At 37.1% G+C, this 24135-nt stretch overlaps 1 protein-coding gene across 1 annotated transcript; it reads right to left on the minus strand.

The window, feature by feature from the left end:
• Nucleotides 1-17850: 17850 nt before the first annotated feature.
• On the minus strand, nt 17851-20368 carry LOC149196053 (methyltransferase FGSG_00040-like). The gene has a single exon (XM_089408137.1). It carries the CDS (start codon nt 20366-20368, stop codon nt 18020-18022), a length of 2349 nt encoding a protein of 782 aa, XP_089264263.1. The 3' UTR covers nt 17851-18019.
• Nucleotides 20369-24135: the final 3767 nt, after the last annotated feature.

The following is a 24135-nucleotide window of genomic DNA, read 5'->3' on the forward strand; positions in this document are numbered from 1 at the left end:
CCAGTTTGGCAAAACGAGGTTTGAAACCTTTCGAGATAATTTTGAGGCATTAAATGATGTTTCTTAGGGTTAAAAATTTTCCTCTTTAGCTTTTCACCTTTTCATGTTATTATACACACAAATATATTTCCAACGGCACAAGAAGTGCATCATTTGCAGTCTGTATGCAAAACTTATGCCACTCAGAATTTCACTTTCTTGTTTTCACACCTATAATGCAGGAGGATTCTGCACCAGGCCCTATTATTCATGGAAAAGGGACTAGCCACATCCTTTTGATGTAAAATACTCTAGAAGAGTCTATATTGCAACTCTAGTTAAGAGTTGATGTAGTGAAAATTAACCACTAGTAGGTTATCGTGTTGTGTTTTAACTGGGCCACTAGGAGGAAGAGGAATTTCATACTTTCGAGAGAAATTTGTTCTAGAGCTGAGAAAAGTTAGCCATGAGAGATAGGAGGTAGAGCACATAGAGAGGATCTATGCACTGTAGTAGCCCATGGACCACATGCATTACTTCTTTGTACCTGCATCCATATTTTCCAGACAGAAAAATAGAACGAAGCAACCTCACCTTCCAATTGGGTTTTATACTAAAAGGGTTTCCGAGAGAATATTTTGTGTCCTATGTGTGTGTCTATGATATTATTTTATCATTATCTACTTTTATACGTAATTTCCATTCGCATGCATGCATTAATTACAGTGAAATATACAAATCTAGAAATTAAATTAAATTGTAATAGTGTAAAACTTTGGATTTTTAATATAATATTGTCAGTTGTGATGAGTTGTAAAGTGGAATATCCACAAAATTTTACAAATAATTTGGTATTAGAGAAGGTTTCTTTGGGTTTTTTGTGGAGATTGTAGGGATCTATATCAGCAAGGCTTAAAATCATAAAACCCTGATCATGGCGACGAATCTATAAATGAGCTTCGCAATCCTAAAGAGGTGAGGTTTATGCTTAGAATAAGAAGTCGTGGATAACAACCATAATGCAATCCTCGTAATGGGAACCTTGAATATTAAGCTGGGAATATTTGGAGAAGATGGGGGTTTGAATGTAAAGAAAAAATCAGCACGGGGATCAAAAGATCAGGGAGAAATGGGGTACCAGTCGAAGAAAGGACCCGAAAAATATTGACCCAGTTCGAGTGTTGTGAACCAATCACATTCCCTATTTAAAATGGAAGAAAAATTCAATATCAAGTCGTAACATGACGATATTGATTATTTGAAGCCGAACCGCTAGTTGTTGCAACTGGAAGTTTATTTCATTGTCCATCAAATAGAGGAAGAGAAAAATATCTCATTCATGCGACTAAAATTAGAGGGCCATGCACTGACTTGGTGGGGGAGACACACAGAAGCCTTGAGGTTGGAGGGAAAATCTCTAGTGGCTAAGTGGGAGGATTTCAAAACCCTCATTAAGTCACAGTTTTATCCCATTGGGTATGTAGAGGACTAGTGGATCCGGTGGCATTAATTCAAGCAAAATTCGGGCTAAAGCATGCAGGAGTACACCAAGGAATTCATAAAGATGGCTATAGTGTTGGGTACCTCTCCAAAGAACCCATATGTACTCCTCAACTATTTGGTGGGTCTTCACCACTATCTATGTGATAAATTGATGTTGTTTGAGCCCAAATTAGTGGATGAGGCTTGTGTACAAGTGCAATAACTAGAAAACATAGGCTTAAAGAGAGCAAAATCAAGTAGATTGAAGCAAAAGGAGAAACAATATGCTTCTAAGGAGGTGAAGAAGAAGAAAAATTTGGGAAAAGATAAAAATACGGTAGCCACAACACACCAATGCAAAGATCCTAGCAACCACTACAACGTTGATGGCCATACAGAGGAGAAGTGTTGGAAATTGCATCCATAGTTAAATCCAAAGAATAAGAAGAAATATAACAAGAAGAAGAATCTCATGGTTACTGATTCAAGAAACCAAGTTGAAAGCAACTCAGATGGGGAAGAGAATATCGTTTGTATGTCAATGCAGAAGGAGGTGAGTATGAGTAGCCTTCAGTAAGAGGAAGAGAAAGAAATTACCAAACTCTTCCATATAAAGATATAGGTCAAGAATACAAAGATTGATGCTTTGTTTGATTTAGGATCACAAGCAAATCTCATTGCAGCAGAGATGGTCAAGAAGTTGGGGCTGGAAGTTTGTGACCATCCAAACCCATATCCATTGGTATGGATAAATAAGGATGCAAAGCTGAAGGTAACAAAATAGTGTAAAAATTGATTTTCCATTAGTGTTGATTTTATTGATGAAGTAGATCTAGATGTGGTTCCCCTTGATGTATGTGAAGTCATTTTTAGGAGTCCATACATGTACATGCATGATGCAATATTCACGAGGAGAGATAACTAGTATTGTATTGTTAAGGATGGAAAATTACTCATCATCAATGTGCACAAAGGAAAGTAAAAAATTTCGTTGGTAAGTGCCAACCAAGACAAGAAATTGATCAGTTCTAGCAAGATGTTTTATTTTTTTCAAGATAAATTCAGTCTATAGAGGATTCAATAAGAGGCAAGGCACCCCTGGAGAGGTGTACTACGAAACAGAAACAACAATCGGAGGAGTTTTTATAGGCATACAGGGATGTGATCTGAGAACCTAAAGGGTTACCACCTAAGAAAGAAGTAGAGCACGAGATCCAACTATTTCTGGACTCCCCATTGTCAAATATTGAGTTGTATAGGTAGATTGTTACAAAAGCAAGTGAGGTGAAGAAATAGTTGCAGAAATTACTAGAACAGGGTGTCATTTGACTGAGGAAATCATCATGTGGGTCACCCATCATCATTATGTTGAAGAAGCTTGGGACTTGGCAAATGTATATAGATTACAAGGCGTTGAAATAAATCATGCTCAAGAATAGATACCCCCTGCCTAGGATAGATGATCTGCTAGATCAGTTGCAGCAAGAAAAGTACTTCACCAAGCTTGACTTGAAGTTTGGATATCACCAAGTTTGAGTCAAAGAAGAAGATACCTAGAAGTTCGCCTTCAAAACTAGGCAAGGTTTGTATGAGTGGTTAATCATGTCATTTTGCCTATGTAATGGAAAAGCTACATTTATGAGATTAATGAATGATGTAATACTCCATTTTATAGATTCATTTGTTATTGTCTATTTGGATGATATATTGGTATATAGTGCTACCTAGGAGGATCGTATTTCACATTTGATGCAGGTGCTGGAAACATTAAAGAAGCGTCAATTGCTAGAAAATCTTAAGAAGTGCAAGTTTGTGCAGCAGTCCTTGGTGTATGTGGGGTATGTGATCACTAGAGGAGATTTGAAGATAAATGCTTCCAATATGGAGGCCATCATGAAATGGTCAATGCCTACTAATGTTTCTAAGGTTAAGAGTTTCATTGGGGAAGCACAGTACATGAGGAAATTCATAGCATCATTTTCAGCGGTAGTCAGAAGATGTTTTTCGAGGATTTAAAGAAGAAGATTAATCAAGAACCAGTTGTGGCATTGCCAAACTTGCAACGGCCCTTCTAAGTGGAGACAGATGTGAGTGGGTATGCTATGGGAGTTTTCTTGATGTAGGGAGGAAGGATTGTATGCTACCATTCTGAAGTATTTCATGGGGCATTCCTTAACTACCCTAGCTACAACAAGAAGCTCTCTTCCATGGTACAAGTTGTGAAGAAGTGGAAGCACCATTTTATGTGAAAAGAGACAGTAATCGACACAGATCACCAACCGTTACAGTAATGCAGGCCCATAGTAAGCTACAACAAACCAGGCACTACAAGTGGATGTCATTTCATAGTAGTTTCATTTGGTGATTAAGTATAATAAGCGAAGCACAAAAAAATTATCCAATATGATTTCAAGGAAACCCACATCGAAGATTACAACTTTGGGGACTCTTATTCACATGGAGCCATTCACCCATGATGCATATAGAGAGGCATATTCATAGGATGAGGGCTTCAAGGAGTTGTATCAGTAGTTGTAGATTCAAAGTCATGTGTACAATGGTGATAACACCGTTGATTACCATTTCCTAATGGTGAGTGACTACAACTGATTAGAGAGGCTCACACCTCCAAGGTCGTAGGGCACTTTGGTGTAGGTAAGATCGTGGCTAACTTGCAGAGGTATGTGTATTGGCCCAAGATATAAGAGCAGGTAGCTAGGTTTATAAGAGGATGCATGTTTTCTTGTACTAGAAAGCATAGCAATAGGAAATAGTGTCTATATCATCCCTTACCTATACCTACGCATCCTTGGGAAAGCATTTCCATGGAATTTGTGGGAGTTTTACCGAAAACCGGGAAGGGACATAACTACCTATTCATGGTATTTGACAAGTTAAACAAGATGTGTGTTTTGATTCCCTATAAAAATACCATCAGCGGGTAAGAAGCAACAAACTTGTTCTTTAGACATGTCTGGTGCACTTTGGGATACCAAGGAACATCATTTTAGACAAGGATACAAGATTTCTTTGTGCAGTTTGGACTACATGGTGGGAGAAGATGGAAAGGAAGTTGAAGATATCTATAGCATTCCATCCATAGACAGATGGAAAAATAGAAGTAGTCAACAATACTTTGGTGCAACTTCCCAGGGGATACAACCAGAAGCATTCGAAAACCTAGGATGAAAATCTAGTATATATACAACATTCTTACAACAGACTAGTCCAAACTTCTTCAGGAAAGTACACATTTGAGACTTGTTTGAGATATTTTCCACCTTCACCTTTGGATATTGCATAAGGGAAAAAATGAGGAGTGAAGGAAGATATTACAAGGGATGATTTGAGAGTTGAAAAATGTATAGAGAATATCAGGAAGATCCATCTACAAGTACAAGAAACACTACATAAGTCGCAGGAAAAGTATAAGACCAGGCATGATCAACATAGAATAGAGAAACCATTCAAAGTTGGAGATAGAGTATGACTACAGTTAAACAAGGAGAGGTTACTGTTGGAAATACTGAGAGGGGGGGTGAATCAGTATTTCTTATTTTTTTATTCTAGTGATTTCCAAAAGCATATATAGATATGTATATGTATACACAGAACACAGAAATCGACAGCTGGAATAAATGCTTTTATTAAAACTCAAGACAGTGCAATGAAATAAGTACAATATAAGTATATCTGACTGTGAATAGTTGCCAAGCTCCAACTTGGACTTCAGTGAGGCTCCAACCTCCAGAGCACCAACTCTGTTTTACCAAGACACCAATCTTGGACTTCAGTGAGGCTCCAACCTCCAGAGCACCAACTTTGTTTTACCAAGACACCAATCTTGGACTTCAGTGAGGCTCCAACCTCCAGAGCACCAACTCTGTTTTACCAAGACACCAATCTTGGACTTCAGTGATGCTCCAACCTCCAGAGCACCAACTCTGTTTTTCCAAGACACCAATCTTGGACTTTAGGAGCACCAACTCCCAAGGACTTCAATCTTGTTCAGTTCTGAGGCTCCAACCTCTTGGGCTCCAACCCAACCTTGGTATAAACTGGTATGCTGCTACACTCTGTTCAGCTGAGGTTCTCTCACTCCTACTCTCCTGCCTTTGCTGCTTCTGCTGCCTCTACAACCCCCACTGCTTCTGCATCCTCTTTTTCCTCTACTGCTTCTATTGCCTCACACTTTGGTCCCTCACCACACCAACGGCTTCAACAGTTCTTTGTTTTCACTTTTTTTATGCATTCCATGCCTCTGTCCATTCGCTTCCTCTTTCTCGATGGCTCTTTGGCTTCCTCCTCGCTTGCTTGAGCTTCGGCTTCCTCCGTGCTCGATTGCTTCTTCAACTTCCCATCTTTCGATTTCCTTTGTCTATTCATGCTCATAGGACACGTTGAATCAAAGGCCAGATCCAAGTCATACGTAGAGGACACAGACATGTTGAATCAAATGCCAGATCCAAGTCATACGTAGAGGACACATATTCATAAAACTGTAACAGCGCCCTTGTTTTTCTCATGATAGCAGGCATACACGGGGACTGCTTTATTTAACGAACAACCACGTCCTATCACAATCATTATTGTCTTCTGAGCTATCGGGACCATTATCATATGAATTTTTGCCTCACAAGCCTAGCGCAATACATTTTTGAGTTACACAGGAAATATATGAAAAACAGGCGAAAAACACTAAAGGCGGACTTCAAATTTTATTTCACTGGCAACTATAATGTATCGGGTCTGCCTTGTAATCGCAATCAGCAGCTGCCAATGGCCGATGGCCGATGGGCCGATCCTCCTATGGACGCGATATTACATTGAATCATGTTGTATATGTTGTCGGGTCCGCAGCTTTCATCGCTATCGGCGATCGCAAAGAGCTGCTTACCAATGTATGACTTCGCTCTGAATTCCCGATGCGATAATCACTATCGGCGATCGCAACATAACATAGCCAATTCCCCAATACCCGGAAGCGATATTATTTTAAATTGTTTTAATAACTCCGTCGGGTCCATACCTCTATCGCAATCGGCGCTTCTGGTCAGACAACCTTCTGTGTAGCATTTCAATGGGCGGATGTGATAAAACATTTAACCATAACACAATCCCACATCGGGTCCGTGTTATTATCGCAATCAGCGTTTTTAATGTGGCAGGCCTAAACCACTTGCGATACCCGTTCCGATTTCCTGATGCGATGTGCCGAACCCGATAGGATCCCAAATCTCCCGTGCATATATTTTCAAGTCCGGTTTCTGCCTGCGATAGTGTATTTGCCTATGTACACACTTTAGCCTCCGTTTGCGCCTTCGATAGTGTTAAACACATATATGCATATTTATATGGTTTTTGGCCTCCGATAGTATATTTGTATGCATATAACTCTTTTGTGGACTATACGGCTCCCGATTACTCCCGATGGCTCTGTCTTGGCATTGTTTGTTGTTAAATGCATCCATTGTTCCTCCGATGACTTTGTGTGCTCTTCTCGTCTCCATTGTGGCTCCTCTGGCTTGGTCTGCTCCTCTTGGCTCCATTTGCTCCTCTGATGGCTCCTGATAGTGTTATGTGTGGAATATATGGCTCTGTTTGCTTCCTCCGATGGCTATATACGTCCTCTGTTGCTCTGATGGCTTTCTGCGTCGTCTGTTTGCTCTGTCTACACCTTTGCTGCTTCGATGGCTCTGCTTGTAGCTGTTACCTGCCTGCATATAAGTTCTCCGATGACTTATTTGCATGCCCCGATTGGCTCTGTCTGCTCTTTGCTCCGTTTGCTCCTCTGGTGGCTCCTCTTGGCTCTGTCTTCTCCTCTTGGCTCCGTGTGCTCCTCTTCTTTGGCTTTGTCTCCTTCCTTGAATATTTCCATATTGACATCAATGACAATCTCTGTCCAACAGTTACAGGGGGCTACTAATAAAATCAAGGCTCTAAGGTATGGCCCCTTTGAGATATTGAAAAAGGTGGGTAATAATTCCTATCGACTTAGTATACCACCATATATGTGCATTTACTCAGTTGTGAATGTAGAGAATTTGAAACTCTATGAGCCTTTCAAGCAAGACTAGGAAGAGGAACAAATCCTGCCTTCTGTGGAGGATTTGGCATTAGATGCCCAGGCATAATTAACAGAAGATACAATTTTTCAGAAGAGGTCTAGAACTACAAGATAAGGGAAACATGACCTTTGGCAAATTGGGTTGAAGGGACAACTTCCAGGCAAACCTAAATGGTACACCAGAGAGAAGGTGGAGGAAAAAATTCCTCATCTCATTCAGTAAAAGGTTTTGGGGACCAAAAACCTCCAAAAATGGGGAGGTGTGATATGGAATGGATCATTATATTGTTTTTCATCCATCTAAATTCATTCAGAGTGGAAAAAGTGGAGGAACCAGCTCACAGGACCATTTTTACCGGCAGGACCTAGTTTGGAGAAACAGGGCATGAAACCTTCCGCGAGTGTTTTGAGGCATCAAATGATGTTTTTTTGGGGTGAAAATCTATCTCTTTAACTCTACATGATTTCATCTTGTTATACATGCATATATATTTCCATTGGTGCAAGAAGCAAGTCAATCAGAGTCTGTACGCAAATGTTAATGCCACTCAGAAGTTGACCTTCTTGTTTTCACACCTATAATTTGGGACAATGTCACGTCAGCTCCCATTATTCATGGAAAATGGACTAGCCACATGTTTTTTATGTAAAAGACTCTAGAATAGTTTACATTATAACTCTAGTTAAGAGTTGATGTAGTCAAAATTAACCACTAGTACGTTATTGGGCCGTGTTACAACTAGGCCACTAGGAGGAAGAGGCGTTCCATTATTTCAACATAATTTTGTTCCATAGTTGAGAAAATATAGCTAGGATAGATAGGAGGTAGAGCACACAGAGAGGATATTTTCATTGTAGCAACTTGTGGGACACAAACATTACTTATTTGTACCTGCGGCCATATTTTCCAAACATAGAAAGAGAGTGAAGTGGCCTCACTTTCTAGTTGGTTTTTCTCCTGAAAAGGTTTCCCATAGCATATTTTGTGTCTTATGTGTGTGTGAGAGAGAGAGAGAGAGATATTATTTTGTTATTATCTAATTTTCTCCATAACTTCCATTCACATGCATGAACTAATTACAGTAAAACCTACAGATCCAGAAATTAAATAAAATTGTTATAGTGTATAACTTCAAATTTTTAATATAATATTGTGAGATCTATTGTGACAAACTGTCCAATGGAATATCCATGGTAGTTTATAGATCACAGGTCCATGAGAAAAAACAACACCATATCACTTAATTAACACAAGATCGAGACTCACTCCAACAACAACTTGCTCAAGTTATGGAAGAAAGAGATTATCTTCAACAATAAAAAGAAAAAGAAGAGGATAAAGTCATAGACATTCAGGCCAAGCCTATTCATATGTGGCCATCATTGTAAGAAACAAGCTCTATTTTTCCTAAATATATTTTAGCTTATGAGTTGATCTAGTGTTTGTAGTTGCTCGAAAGTGTTTGGATCATTCTCACAACAAAGAACAAATCTCTTAAGAGCACCAGTTATTAGTTGTGGAAGAAAATGACAAATTCCACCACAGAGTATATCCAGCAGATTGATAAAGTTATGGAGCAAGGTATTTCTATTTGCTTCAAGCTCCAGAGGAAAACAAATGATTCTCAACATTTTCTTAGCTAGGTGCAAGATTGGTCTGATCTTCTCGCAAAATGAAATCAACGTATTTACAAGTTACAAGATGAGGTTAAGTAGTTGATGGATGATTCTATATCTATTGTTGATCCCACAGAGCAAAAAATATTTTTTGAAGATATATATCAGGATGCTCATATTCCTACACTAGTGGATGATTTGCACCAAGCCTAATGTGTAGGAGAAATATTTATAGTTTTATAAGCTTAATTTGGTTGTGGAAACTAATTGGAATTAATTACTTATAACTCGGCTCAAGACACCCAATGTTGATAGAACTCAACATTTTTCTAATGGAAGTACCACTTTAATGTGGACCTAGATAGATCAATTAGATATGTACACTTGCTTCTACTAAAAAGTTTTGCAAGTTGTTCCTAAGTTGGGTCATTCATTTGAAGGAGAAACCTCTGAGCATGCAAATGAAAGACCAAGTGAGCAAGTGAAAGATTGACTCGAGGACGAGTCAATAGGTTGTGGTCGGGGCCTGTTGGGTCCTTTAATTTTTGGCAGTTTTGGTTGGAATATGGCTACAAAAAGTAGGTAGTAGAACCCAGAAAAGAGTATGGTTAATATGGGCCAAAATATAGCAAGAAAAAGAAGGAAGTGGGAAGTAGAGGACTAAATGGTTATTTTTGAATTTGCCAAGTCCACAAAAAAGGGATTGAACTGTTATAGTTGAAAGAATCAAGTGAATGTGGAGAAAGTGAGTGTGAAATGGATTGATATCGTCAAAGTAGTTAGAGATGACTTTATGAGGCAAGCACAAATTAAATTGGATGAGATCAATGGGCCAAAACTATATATAGACATGCAAGACGATTTTCACAAGAGAAAAGTCAGTAGAGAAGGGTCAAAATGTTGTTATAATTCTAACTCAACCATTGCTATTATAATATTATTCTTGTAATGGGGATTTTTGGGATGGTACTTGAAGGATCTAGCTAATGTAATGCAAAACTATGAATATTGTGTTGATTTGAACTAATAATAATATGAGTTTGCTACAAGAAAACTCATTATGTATTGTGTATGCATATATATGTGATTGTGCATCTATTTTAAATTTCTAAATTCTTGTATCAAGTCTATGTATGATGTGATTTATTTGTTTCTTGTTTGAAGCTTCTTCCATCAATTTGTTATGGTTAATGGTTTCTAACATACATTTTAATTGGTCCAATATATTCCATCTCCATATGAACCCTGACTATCACATCTAAGTCATTGTTGCACTTGAGGTGAGACATTTTTTTTTTTTCAAGTGGTCTAAGTTCATCAGAGATTACATTAGGCTTGATATGTGGCTTGAGAAACCATGATCCAGAGGCATCTAAGTTGTCAAAATAACCTAGGGATCACAACTGGCTTGGGCCACACCATCCCTTAACATGATTGAATTTTTTCCCACTGAGTTTCGAACTAGTGACCTTCACATCACAGAGTGACTTAATGATCGAGCACCTCCACCATATCCGACAGGTTCTCCAAACACTGCGGCAACACAAGCTATGTGCCAATTTGGAGAAATGCACTTTTGGCATGACCCAGGTTCATTATCTGGGATACATTATTGATGAAAAACGGGTGCATGTGGATCCAGCCAAGATCCAAGTCATTCAAGATTGGCCATCTCCAACCACTCTGATAGAGCTCCACAGCTTTCTAGGTCTTACCAACTTTTACCGCAGGTTCCTGTTGGGGTTTTCTCATATCACTTGGCCCTTGAGTCAAGTCACCAAGGGAGGAGCGAAGGAAAAATTCTTTTGGTCTGAATCTTAGCAGAAGGAATTCATAGAGTTGAAAGATCGCCTCTGCACAGCACCAGTGCTCACGTTACCAGATTTACAACAACCATTTGAGGTCGAGACAGATGCCTCTGACTATGCTATTGGGGCAGTCCTTACTTAACATGGGCATCCAGTGGCATATCACAGTGAAACACTTTCAAACACAGTCCGGAAGTATCCCACTTATGATAAAGAGATGTATTCCATTGTGTAGGCCTGCCGAAAATGGAAGCATTACATTCTGGGGAAGGAAACTGTCATCCACACAGACCACTGACCCCTGCAATTCATACAGACCCAAGGGAAATTGCAGAATGATCGCCATCAGAAGTGGTCTACATACCTACAACAATTCCATTTGAATATCAAGTATAAGAATGGCAACACCAATAATGTTGCAGATTGCCTCAGTCGACCACTGATCATGGCGTTAACCACTGTGCTCAACTCTTGTGGGCACGAGACTTATGATTGGACACTTCTCTACAAAAGCAACCCAGAATTCGGCCACACATACCAAACACTCTTGGAGGGTCTGCATGTTCCATATTTTCACCTCCAGGATGCCCTGTTATGCCACCTGGGTCACCTTTGTGTTCCTTCAAGCAAGCGTGTCAAGATGATTTGGGAAGCACACTACAGTCGGGTTGTTGGGCATTTCAGGGTCGAGAAAATGGTGGCAGTACTGCAAAAGTATTTCTATTGGCCAAATCTTCGACAGGATGTTGGGAAGTACATCAGATCAAGTACTGCATGTGCTATTGCCAAATCGACCATCAAGAAGCAACGCCTCTATGCCCCACTGCCTACCCCTAGTTGACCTTGGGAATCCATCTCCATGGATTACATGTCAGGCCTTCCTTCCACTAAGCATGGAAATGACTATGTTTTTGTGGTCGTCGACAGGTTCTTAAAGATGGCTATTATGGCGACCTGCAAGAAGAATATCACAGCAGAAGCCACTGCTAAACTCTTCTTTGAAAAAGTGTGGGTGCACTTTGGGATCCCACAGTCTATCATCTTAGATCGAGACAGTCAGTTCCTCAATAAATTTTGGTCCAGTCTCTGGTCAATGCTGGACACCAAACTCACTAAGTCCACAGCCTTCCATCCTCAAACTGATGGCTAGACAGAGCTTGTCAATAGGATGATTGTGCACATTATGTGCATGTACAACTCAAATCATCCACACACATGGGACGAGAGCCTCCCTTATGTTCAGCACAGCTACAACCGAGCTCTTCACAGCTCGACTAGCCACAGCCCTTTTCAGGTGGGCTTGGGATTCCAGCCACTATGCCTCATTGACGTGGCCATGCCACTTGCAACTACTCACATAGATTTGTCTCATGTCCAGTCCGAAACAAATAAGGCAACCAACTTCATTGAGCACATCCAACATATTCACTAGCAAGTCCATGACATTATGGAGAAATCAAATGCCAAGTACAAGCAGCAACATGATCAACATCGGGTGCCACACAAGTTTTAGGTGGGCGACAAAGTCTGGTTGCATTTGCAAATGGAACGCCTTACTGGAGCCTATCGGAAACTGAGACCACTCCGATATGGTCTTTACACCATTACTAAGGCTGTGGGAGACAATGCATTTGAGCTCAGCATTCCCCCATTCCTTGGCCTGCACCCATTGTTCAATGTGGACTGCCTTCGGCCATACTTTCCACCATTGCTAGACACATCTGACATTGCAGAACAACTCACACCCAGAAAATTAAATCCAAATTGCATGGAACAATCTGCAACTGATCGGATCATGGACACACAGATCAAGAGCACTCGCCAACAGAATATCCAACTATATCGAGTTGTCAAAGTAGGCCAACTCCTTCACCAGGGCAAGTGGCTCACTAGGGACCAAGTTCAAAAAAAGTTTCCTCATCTCATGGAGGAACTCAACGCAATGGGGACCATTGCTTCCTAAGGGGGGAGGAATGATTCAGGTGGATATTGGTGGCCACCTGCCAAGTCCACCTAGACCCCCACCATTGTTTCTCTCAGCATTTTCATTTTCCTTAATTGTAGCACAACTTATTATTTTTAGTAGTTTTTCAGGTCCTGAACTTCCAGAGCCGTTTTGAGGCCCTAAACGAAAAAATTTTGGAAATTTGGGGGCAACATGGGTCCATGGACCGATGTTTCCCTTCCCAATGTGATAGTGCTCAGATAGATCTTTCTAACGAGCTATTGTACGCATCAAACGAAGATCGTATGCCAAAGTTACGACCCCGAGAAGTCGATGTACCAATTTACCCAAATGGGGCCCACAGTTTGGCGTTCATCTTCTAGGGTTAGGTTTTGGAATGTTAAGGGTTTTCCATTGTTTCTCAACAATAAATAGGCCTTCGAGCCTCATTGTAACAAAGTTCAAAGGCATGTAGCCACCAGATCTCTTGTTAGAGATAAGCTACCGTCACCCTAGTTGGTTTATTTCCATTACTGTTTGTAAACATATTTCAATATTTTACATTAATGAAATGAAGTATTATTTCGACTGCATATCTGTGTTTATGGTTATCTCTATAATTTGTTGCATTCCTGTTTAAGTCTGTATCACTTAATAGTACACCCCATCACCGTCTATTATACGCCCCATGGGCACTTCAGATGAGATTTTATTCACTTATGCAAGACTGAAAATTTTGATGCTAAGATAGACTATGACGAAAACGTTTGTTGGAAACCAAGGATAGAATCTTGGGTATTTGTAACAAATTTTCGCCAGCGTAGTCCATATGGAAAATAAGGAGGAGTGCGGGAGGAACTTATAAAGGGTGTTTTAAGGGGGGAAATTCCATTATAAGATCAAGAAGATCCATAAACAGGTATAGGATACATTGTAGAAGTCATAGGAAAAATATAAGGCCATGCATGATCAACATAATAGAACAAAGAAGTCTTTCATGGTGGGAAATAATGCATAGTTACAAATGATAAAGGACTTATTATACAGTCTTGGTAATAAAATCAAGGATATATAATATGATCCCTTTGAGATACTCAAAATGGTGGTAGATAATTCCTATATACTCATTCTACCCCCATACATGTGCATTTACTCAGTAGTGAATGTAGAGAATCTAAAACTCTATGATCCTTCCATTCTAGATTAGGAAGAGGAATAGATCCTACCTTGTATAGAGGATTTGACACCAGGTGCTTAGGTTGAGTTGATAGAAGATACAAGTTTGAATAAGAGGCCTAGAACTACAAGATAGGGGCAACATGACCTTTCGCAGGTTGGGTTGAAAGGACAACTTCTAAGCAAGTCTAAATGGTCCATCTGACAAAAGGTGGACTAAAAATTTCCTTCACTCATTCAGTAGAAGCTTTTGGGGACCAAATGCAACCAAAACTGGGGAGGTGTGACCTAGATTAGATCACTATATTGTTTTGCATCCATTTTGATTCTTTTAGAGTAGAAAAGGCAAATGAATTAGTTTGCAGGACCACTTATAATGTGAGATCCGATTTGGAAACCTAGAGTCTGAAACCTTCTAGGAGAAGTTTGAGGCTTCAAAAAATGTTTATTGGGCATAAAAAATTGTTGTATAAGTGTTGCACCTTTTAGAAATATTCTACACACACACACACCCCTTTCTAATGATGCACAAATCGCCTCAATTGGAGTGTGCGTGAAAAATTTATGCCATTTATAAGTTGACCTTCATGTTTTGACCACTATAATTCGAGAGGATGTCATGTCAGATCCCATTATTCATTGAATAGGAGTTAGCCACATAATCATGATGAAGAAAAGTCTAGAAGAGTCCATATTGTAAGTCTAGTTAAGAGCTAAAGGAGTTAAACTTAATCACTACTAGGCTATTGGGCTATGTTATAACAAGGCCACTAGGAGGTAAAGGGGTTCCATTCTATTTGCACTTTTTCGTAGATGAGAAGAGTTACTTAGAATAGATAGGGAGAGAGTAAACATAGAGAGTTTATACACTATTACAACCCACAAACCACAAGCCTCACTTATTTGTATTTGCATTCATTTTCCATTTAGAGAAAGAAAGCAAAGCAACCTGACCTTGCAGTTGTTTTCCCCTGAAAGGATTTCCTGGGTTATATCTTGTGTTAATTTGTGGTTTGTGATTTTTATTTTAATTTTTTCTCTATTTCCTGTATAATTATAATTTTCATGCATACACAATAAAAAATAATTAACATATCCAAAATTCTAAGGAGAAATAAACCCTCATAGCATAGATTTCATATTTTCTAATATATTTTACTATATTTGTTGTGACAAATTGTTCACTGGAATATCCACGGCAATTTATGGATCAAAAACTCCATTCGAGAACCAAACCAATTGGGTACGAGCAGGTCTACAAAAATAGGCTTTAAATGCATTTCATGGGGCTTTTGTACTTGTGAAGTATTTACAAAATATGATAAGAGGTGATAATTATGACTCTTCCTCAGTAATTGGTCATCATTCCTCTATATTCCAACTCTCTTTCCAATCTTATGGTGTAAATTAGTTATTTTTGTTTGTTGTGCTAATTCATATTCTTCTTCACTTCTACTATGTAGACATGATAAATTGATATGCTTATATTTCTCCATTGTCTAGCTACAAATTATAATGTAGTTGCATATTGGTAACTTTATACTTGTTCATACCAATGGGCAAAGCAATGATATGCTTATGTTTCTCTATTGTCCAGTTACAAAATACAATTATGATGTATTTCCTATACTAACCTTAGACCATTTGTGTTTTACAATACTTGCCTTTTGAGGACACGGTTCTTTGATGAAATTTGTGTAGAAGGAAGACCATGAATGGAGGAGAATAGAGACCCCAACAACACGTCTATCATTTCCTTATGCTCAGTGAATTCATCAATACTAAGAAATAATAATGTAAGTGCTCACCACATTCATCAATACTAAGAAATAATAATGTAAGTGCTCACCACATTCATCAATACTAAGAAATAATAATGTAAGTGCTCACCACATTCATCAATACTAAGAAATAATAATGTGAGATGAACTTATGTATTGTTTTAAACCAATGGTAAAACACCAAAGAGCCTTTGCATTTGTGTAAATAACATAAATTAATTGTTCTATAAATTTAAATGTTATTTTTTTAAAATCAATTAAGTGGGATTTAGCTCAGATCATTTTTAATGTTGAATTAAAAAATGATATACTCACTGGTGAAATACTATTATTTAGATGTGGTAAAGTGATTATATGAAGCTCAATCAAGCTTACACCGCTTAAATAATTTAATTTCCCTAAAAATTATTTCCATCCTCAACCCCTTTCATGAAATTAAAACTCTCTAAATACATAATTTACTTACAAAATTTTCATTCCAACCACACACGATGCCAATTAAATTTCTTAGTGTTTAAATATAAAAATATACCACCATTCATCCATGCCAAAAGATTATGGAGGCACCAATGCCAAATGTTGAATAAAAGCTTTCACAATCGTTTGACCATTGTATTGAACGTTCTTTTCACTATCTTTGTCAAATATTTTGCATATCACGATGATTTAACTAAATACTTATGAAACTTCAAACGAAATACATCGCTTTGATATTTATTTCAAAATTATTTAAGCATTTTATTTTATTTTATTTTTTCAATTTAATTTCAAAAAGTTATAATATTAATTAAAATGAATATCTATAAAATATTTTGATTATTTATGTTTTTTTTTCTATTAAATTTAATAAAAAAAAATTTAAATTAAATTTAATAAAAAAAAATTCAAATTAAATTAAAATAAAATTTATATAAGATACTTGATTATTAAACTGGTCATATTTATTTAGAGAATTATAATATAACTTATAATATTATAATAAAAAGTTATTTACACATTAACAAATTTCAAAAAAAAATCTTCAAAATTATAACTTTTGTTATGTTTTTTTATAGTTAATAATAATAATAATAAATTAAAATGAAATTATAATTTAATATTTTCTTATTTTCTTAATTTTTTATAAAATAAGATGTATGATCAACTAAATGTTTTGATGTCTATCATAAATTGATACTATTATACCAATAGTTTAATTTATATGACTAAGCTAATATAATTTCTATTACTAAAAATGTTATTATCATCAATTAAAATATAAAATATTTAGATTGCATAAAGAAAAACATTTTTTTAGAAAATAACTTCAAATAAATTCTACTAACTTTAACACTTGCCTTAGCATAACCTAAATAAACTAATAATAATAATATTTTATTAGAAAAATTTTGTAGAAAAATGTGTTAACCAATTTTAAAACAATCCAAATTATTAATTAAAAAAAATCAAAATATATAACATTTTAATTAAAAAATAAAGAGATTTAAATTACCATAATCAACCATAAAATATTCACAATAGCATCTTTATTTATTTCACCACCTAAGAAAAATATCTTTAGCACATTTTATCACCATTAAAATATTAAAAATTTAAAATAGATCAACCCACTTAGGATAACATGATATAAAATAGATCAACCCATTTAAGATAACATGATTTAAAATATATCAACCTATTTAACATAATATAATATAAAATAAAATAGATCAACCCACTTAAAATAACCTGATTTAAAATAGATCAACCCACTTAAAATAACATGATTTAAAATAGATCAACCCACTTAAAATAACATGATTTAAAATAGATCAACCCACTTAAGATAATATTCTATCGTTCCTACCATTGAAATCTTTTATCATTAAAACCATCAAAACAAATATAAAAAAAATCATTCCACTAAATTAACTTTATTATTAGTTTTTATGGTTCCCACCATTGAGATCTTTTATCATTAAAACCATCAAATCAAATATAAAGAAAATCATTTCACTAAATTAACTTTATTCTTAGTTTTATGAGATTAAGACAGGAGTCCATTTATAATAACACTAAAAACTAATCTATTTATACAAGAACGTTATTTTTAACTAAATACTTGTAACGCTCCCCTGCAGAACGACTTCCAAATGGAATATAATCCTGTAGTGTGTACTCTTTACTAAAACGAGTGTCCGTTTAGATAGTTGAAGACAGGCGCTGCCCGAACATCTTCAGCGTTTCCATCCATATACTTGAGAATAAGCGCTTTGACAACACCTTCACAATGTCTGCCAAACACACTGATGCATGCCTCTCTCGTCTGCTCTGAAGCTTTACTTTCATGCCCCGCCCAACGTCGACATTCCTGCTTCAACCCCCATACTGCCAGGTTGAAATTTCGAAAGTCCGCGGGATCAGTGCTTTGAAAGGCCTCCATAACCTTCTCATGTGAAGGAAAGCAGCTATTCAACATCATGGGAGCAAAGCGTTTGGACTCTGCTCCTGCCAAGTATGCAGACATAAAGGATGCACGAATCCAGTTTTTCTCTTCTTCTAATAGCTGGGATCTCCCAAGGAACTTCTCTGCTTCTAGAGAAATGCTTGCGAATTCTACGCATACTGGAAGATCCACATCGAAAGGAAATTTACCAGACCTTTTAGCCATCAATTCCTCCGCTGCCTGGTCATGCATTTGTTCAAACCGAGCGGTTATAGGCTTCAGGGATGTCCTCAGAGAGTGCTCCAGAACACATCTCCGGCACTTGCACTTGAAGCCCCAGTTCTTGCATCTGGCTTGGCGTTGCGCGAAGGGAACGAGGACATTGAAGTAAGGAGTGGTGATCTCTTCTCCTCTCTCGATGGGCTTGGAGGCATGAATAAACATGGCACTTCCCACATACCGTCTGCTAGTGTTCTGCAGGCAGGAATGGTTAATGAGGGACGGCAGCAGCCAGAGACCGCTAAAACGCTCTCCTTCCTCAAATAATCTGCCTTCAACCTTTTTCTCTATTGAAAAAAAGTTATATACTTCACCTGCACCGAAACAGTTCGAAGTTACAATCTCCTGAATACGTTTAACATCCACCCGCAATTTTTCATTTTCTGCTCCTTGGTCCTCACACATTTGCCCGTCTGTCTTAAACAGATCAATTGGTGGGATCTCCAGGCTGCTGGATGTGGAGGAACCATGTAAACTATAAAGCTGGCGGAGCAATCTCTGCGATTTTCTGGCTTCACAGACCACCATGGCGACAAGATCTTCTTGAGACGTAGACAATGTGCTGAGCTTGGCGCTCCTATAAGCAACTGCGACAGCGTTGCTCACCAACAAAAGCTCCCCGCTCCTTATTTTTCGGGTAGCGTAGAGCCCCCGACCGCGTCCGTCTTGGGTCATTTTGATCTCCACACGGCCCACGAAATCGGCTACTTCCGGAGGAGAAGATGTAGGTTCTCCCAGTAAGTAGCCCGAGATGTCATACTTGCCATTCAGGCTCTGAGCGTACAAGGTCTTGGCCTGGCCTAGCGCCTCTCTTATTTCGCTCTGCCCAGCGCTGGTCTTGTCCGCCTTTTTCAGACATTCGCATGCCGCCCTGTAATGCCTCAGCCCGAGCAGAGCACGGCCTTTCCTGTAGAGCGCTTTGAGATGGCCGGCATCGATCCGAAGGGCCTCGTTGGAATCCTCCAATGCGCTCTTGAATTCTTTTATCTGCAACCACGTCTCTGCCCTGTTGGAGTAAGCATACAGAAGGCAGGTAATGATATTATTATTCCCATTGGAGTTGGAGAAGTTCTCCTTAAGCTGAAGCAGAGCAGCGTCAATGCATTTCGTATAATCCTCAGCTGTCGCGACCCAGTTTTGTTCTCTGAAGCACCTATTCTCTTCCCTTCTCATGTCCTCCACATCCACATGCAACAGTCTCTCCCTCGGCTCCCCCTTCTGTGTCATGAGATTCACAACATTACCGGGGTTGTCCACGCGGATGGTGAAACCACCATCGTTGGCGATCTTTAAATAGGGTTCCATGACGGCCACCTTCTTACCCATAGGGTAAAGCTTCTTGATGTCCTCCTGGGAATAAGCCGCATTGTAAATTGCCAACCTGACCGCAAGACCATTATCGTCCTCCAGCAAAGTCCCGATAGCGCACATCTTGTACGGCTCCGCGCAGAGCGTCCCATAGACCACCCGCCCGCAGTGGACTTCCGCAACCTGCATTTCGGTGAATGAAATGGGTTTCAGCCTTTCAAGGGGAACCAAACAATCTTCGCTGTCGCTGGCTCTAGCTCTGGGATCCGTGGAAAACGATTGTAAAACGAAATTGCGTCCTGCCTCGACATCCCTTTCAAACTCCCTTTGCTGACAGGCAAGACCATGGACGAGATCATCATGCAATTGGAGGAGGGTTCGCTTTTCGAATCTCTCTAAGGCGTCTCGGAGGAAGGCTCTCTTCTCGAGTCTCATCGAGGTTTCTTGGAGAAGGGCTCTCTCCAAGTTGTTCTCAGAAATAGGTGGAAGTGAGGCTGCCATTAAGCGATACAAGTCCTCCATCCTTCTTCTTCTCCTCGCACTGATTCCTCTCCTTAACTATCAACTTTGCTCCGATTTCTCTCCCCTTAACTATCAACTTTACTTACCTTCTCTGTTTGTGTTCTTGCGTGCGTTGCAGATTTCCGAAGTGCCAAATCATATTTAAGGATAAAGGCATTGAATAAACCCTTCACAGTGGTGATTTCTCTCTCTTCATGCGTCGGTTCTTTCCCTCTCTTCCTTGCGAAGGAAGGAAGCAAAGGCAAATTCTGAGTTCCTTCATAAACTAAACTTTCCCTCCCTTCTTTGCGAACGAAAAAAGCGAGGTCCGAGTTCGTTCGTACCCTAAACGCCACTTTCTTCCATCTACTTTCACACGAAAGCGATTCCTTCCTCGTTTAAAAGCGAGTCCCTTCACTGTAATTTGACGGCGAAGGAACGGATCGTAGATTGTGAAAGTAATTTCGATAAGTTTTCTAAATTCATATCCTTTGATTTTCTATAAATATTAAAACACAATTTTATAAAACAAGAAATAAATAATAAATTAAATTTTATAAGTACAGAGAATTTGTTTGTGTAATGGATTTAGCGTTATAAAATTATATATGTTCAAATTTCGTTAAAAAATAATTAAAGATGAAAGTCTCTTCAGAGAAATTAAATTATCTCTATTTATAAAATATCAAATGAAAAATAAATAAAAGCTACATAATAGTTAGTAAGTGTTACTTAACTTAAACATAACTTCATTAAATTAAAAATATCAAAAATTAAGAAATATGATTAACTAATATTATTTATAATAACATATATAAATAAATAAGAAAAAAATGAAAAAAAAGCAAAATAAATAAATAAAAAGAAATAAAACAAAAAGCAAAAATTTAATAACTAAAAGAAATAGAAATTATTAAAACACTCATAATAAGACTTCAACCAATTACCTTGAAAATAAATAAATTTAAATAATAATAAAAATTGAATTCCTAATATTATATTATGAATAAACAACATAATTTTTTAAAGCAAAAACAAACTAATATAAAATCAAAACAAAAATGAAACTAATACCATGCCAGAAACGATGAAAAAATTCTTTATAAAAACAACTCAAAAAATAAAAATAAAACAATAAAAAAATTCTTTGTGAAAATTACTTAGGGCCGGTCTCCGCGTACACTAAACATCATTGGAAAAGCGACACTTACATCGTCTTTGCTTTTGTAAATGAATATATAAAGTTGATATTAGAGGTGATACTATTTATGTGGGAAGCTAGTCTTTTGACATAATTGTTTTTTTTTTAAACTTTATTGTTAGGGTTTAAATTAATTTAAAATATATAAAATATTTATTTTTAAAAGGTAAGGTGGTTGGAACAACTTTATTTCATTCATCGAATAATTAAATACTCGCGAATACATTTTCTATTATTTTTTATTCGAATAAAAAATATTAAAATAAAAAAAATTTATTCGAATAAAAAATATTAAAATAGAATTCAAAATAAATCTTTTCACTTTTACATAACATTTTACTTTAATTACCAATAACACATTTTATCACAATATGTTATTAAAAAAAAAAAATCCAAAAAAAATAATATTCTTCTATAGTTATTATTAAAATATTTGTATTTTTATTTTTTTAAATGAGAAGACTATTTAAAGTATAATATTTTAATATAAAGATTTAATATAATATTTAAAATATAAGTTGAACAATTTTTGAATTTAATTTAATTATTAATCAATAAAAAAATTCATTACCAATAACACATTTTATCACAATATGTTATTAAAAAAAAAAAATCCAAAAAAAATAATATTCTTCTATAGTTATTATTAAAATATTTGTATTTGTATTTTTTTAAATGAGAAGACTATTTAAAGTATAATATTTTAATATAAAGATTTAATATAATATTTAAAATATAAGTTGAACAATTTTTGAATTTAATTTAATTATTAACCAATAAAAAAAATTCATTATTAATATTTAGGTAAATTTTATGATAAGTTAGATAATTGTATAGTAACATATTCTCAATTTTTTTTGGTAGTTATTAGTTAATAGCTATTGGTTGTTTAGAAATGCAATAACGATGATTAAGGCATTGCACCTTGCCCCTGCTTTTGAACTTTAATGGAGGGTCTGCATTTTGTCTTTATTGAAAATCCACCTTTTTGTACGTGACATTACCTGGTGAATTGAGCCCCCCGCAACTAGGGATGGAATTTGATGGGCAATTTGCCCGTCATGGGGTGATTTGCCCGTCAAATACAATTAAAAATTTTGCAAAGCCATCAAGATCCTTACTTGATATTAGGAAAAAGGTCGGGAAAGTGTGAAAACCGTCAAATTTGACGGGTGACTCTGTTTTGAAATTCCATCCCTGCCTGCACCCCTCCCTACAATCTTCTTATGGGTTTCTATCAAATCCGTCTCTAAAATCATCACAAAACATTGTTAGTTTATTCATATTATTGAAACAACAAAGAACCATAAAAGAGCTCGTCACCTATTGCTATTTCTAATTTCTGCCTCAAAGTTTCTAATGCGTAATTATGTTTTCATGTTTCCATTACATTCAATCTATAAATTGTAAAGATCAAGGGAAAAGTTGTTAAACCGTCACACAAAACCTCTTTTAACTTTAATGAGTTTCCCTTAATTGATCGAGAAGATGATGCTCATGAAACACAATGTGAGTTTGATTTGTTTGAGCTTCGAGCTTGGGCATTCTAGCGCTTTCAAGACTTGCATGATATCTTATTAGGGTGGGAGTCTTACTTAGCGCAATTTATCATACCCTAGTCTCAGCCATTTCCCGACTTTGTCACCTGGTGTTCCAAAAGGTTTGTTCTAAGTAAATAGGAAATAGTGTCAAAGAGTGGGTTTGTATTGGTCTCTATTAACTCCAAATCTAATTTGCAAATGATAGACCTTATAATTCCTAATGAAGTCAAACCTTTAAGTGAAGAATTTTTAAGCCAATTGTATCATGGATTAACCTTGGAGGAAAAATATACACGTCTTTCATCCTTTTTACCTCTAAATTCTTCATTACTAGAACACAATCCACCATATTATTCAAATATTTTCCCAAAGATGCCTAGACAGAGCATTTTAACGATTTGTTGTTTGTAGGATGTGAACATGATCAAATAGTAGATGAAGTCATACTAGGGATTTTATCTTCTATTTCACCTGTTAAAAAAATCTTTATCAAATTTCACTATAGTCAGTACCTATTTGATGTTGTTAATGATTAATTGACAAATTACAAGGTCACCAAGTCTTTTTGGTAACAATCTATTTTAGTTTATATGTTCATATTCTTTCAAGTGGACAAGTTTTACGGTGTACAATTGCAAAGGTAAGATTCCTCCCTTCTCTGGAAGGCTTTGTGTGAGTGGGTTCCTCCACTTGGCCTACTCTTTGTTCCTCCACATGTGGTTTCTCTACCTAATCCTCCTGGAATGTCCTCTTTCCTTTGAGAAACATCTGATTTTGTGGATTTGACTGAGGCTCCTCCTTTAGAGCTAGAAGCTCCTCCTTTGGTGGTATGCTCAACTCTCGCTCTAGAGAGAACCTCGTGGATTTCTCCTTGTAAAATATCACATCCCTCCTCATCATAGTCATCCTGAGTGAGGGCATGTACACCCAATAAATATGAGGTGAATAGCCCACTAAGATCCCCCTCTCTAGAGTGGGATCCAACTTTTTCTTACTATCTTTTGAGACATGGCAATAGACTATGG

The sequence above is a fragment of the Pinus tabuliformis genome, chromosome 2_2, assembly GCF_031772625.1.
Source record: "Pinus tabuliformis cultivar Carrire ecotype Pingquan chromosome 2_2, CPIR1, whole genome shotgun sequence".
NCBI lineage: Eukaryota > Viridiplantae > Streptophyta > Pinopsida > Pinales > Pinaceae > Pinus > Pinus tabuliformis.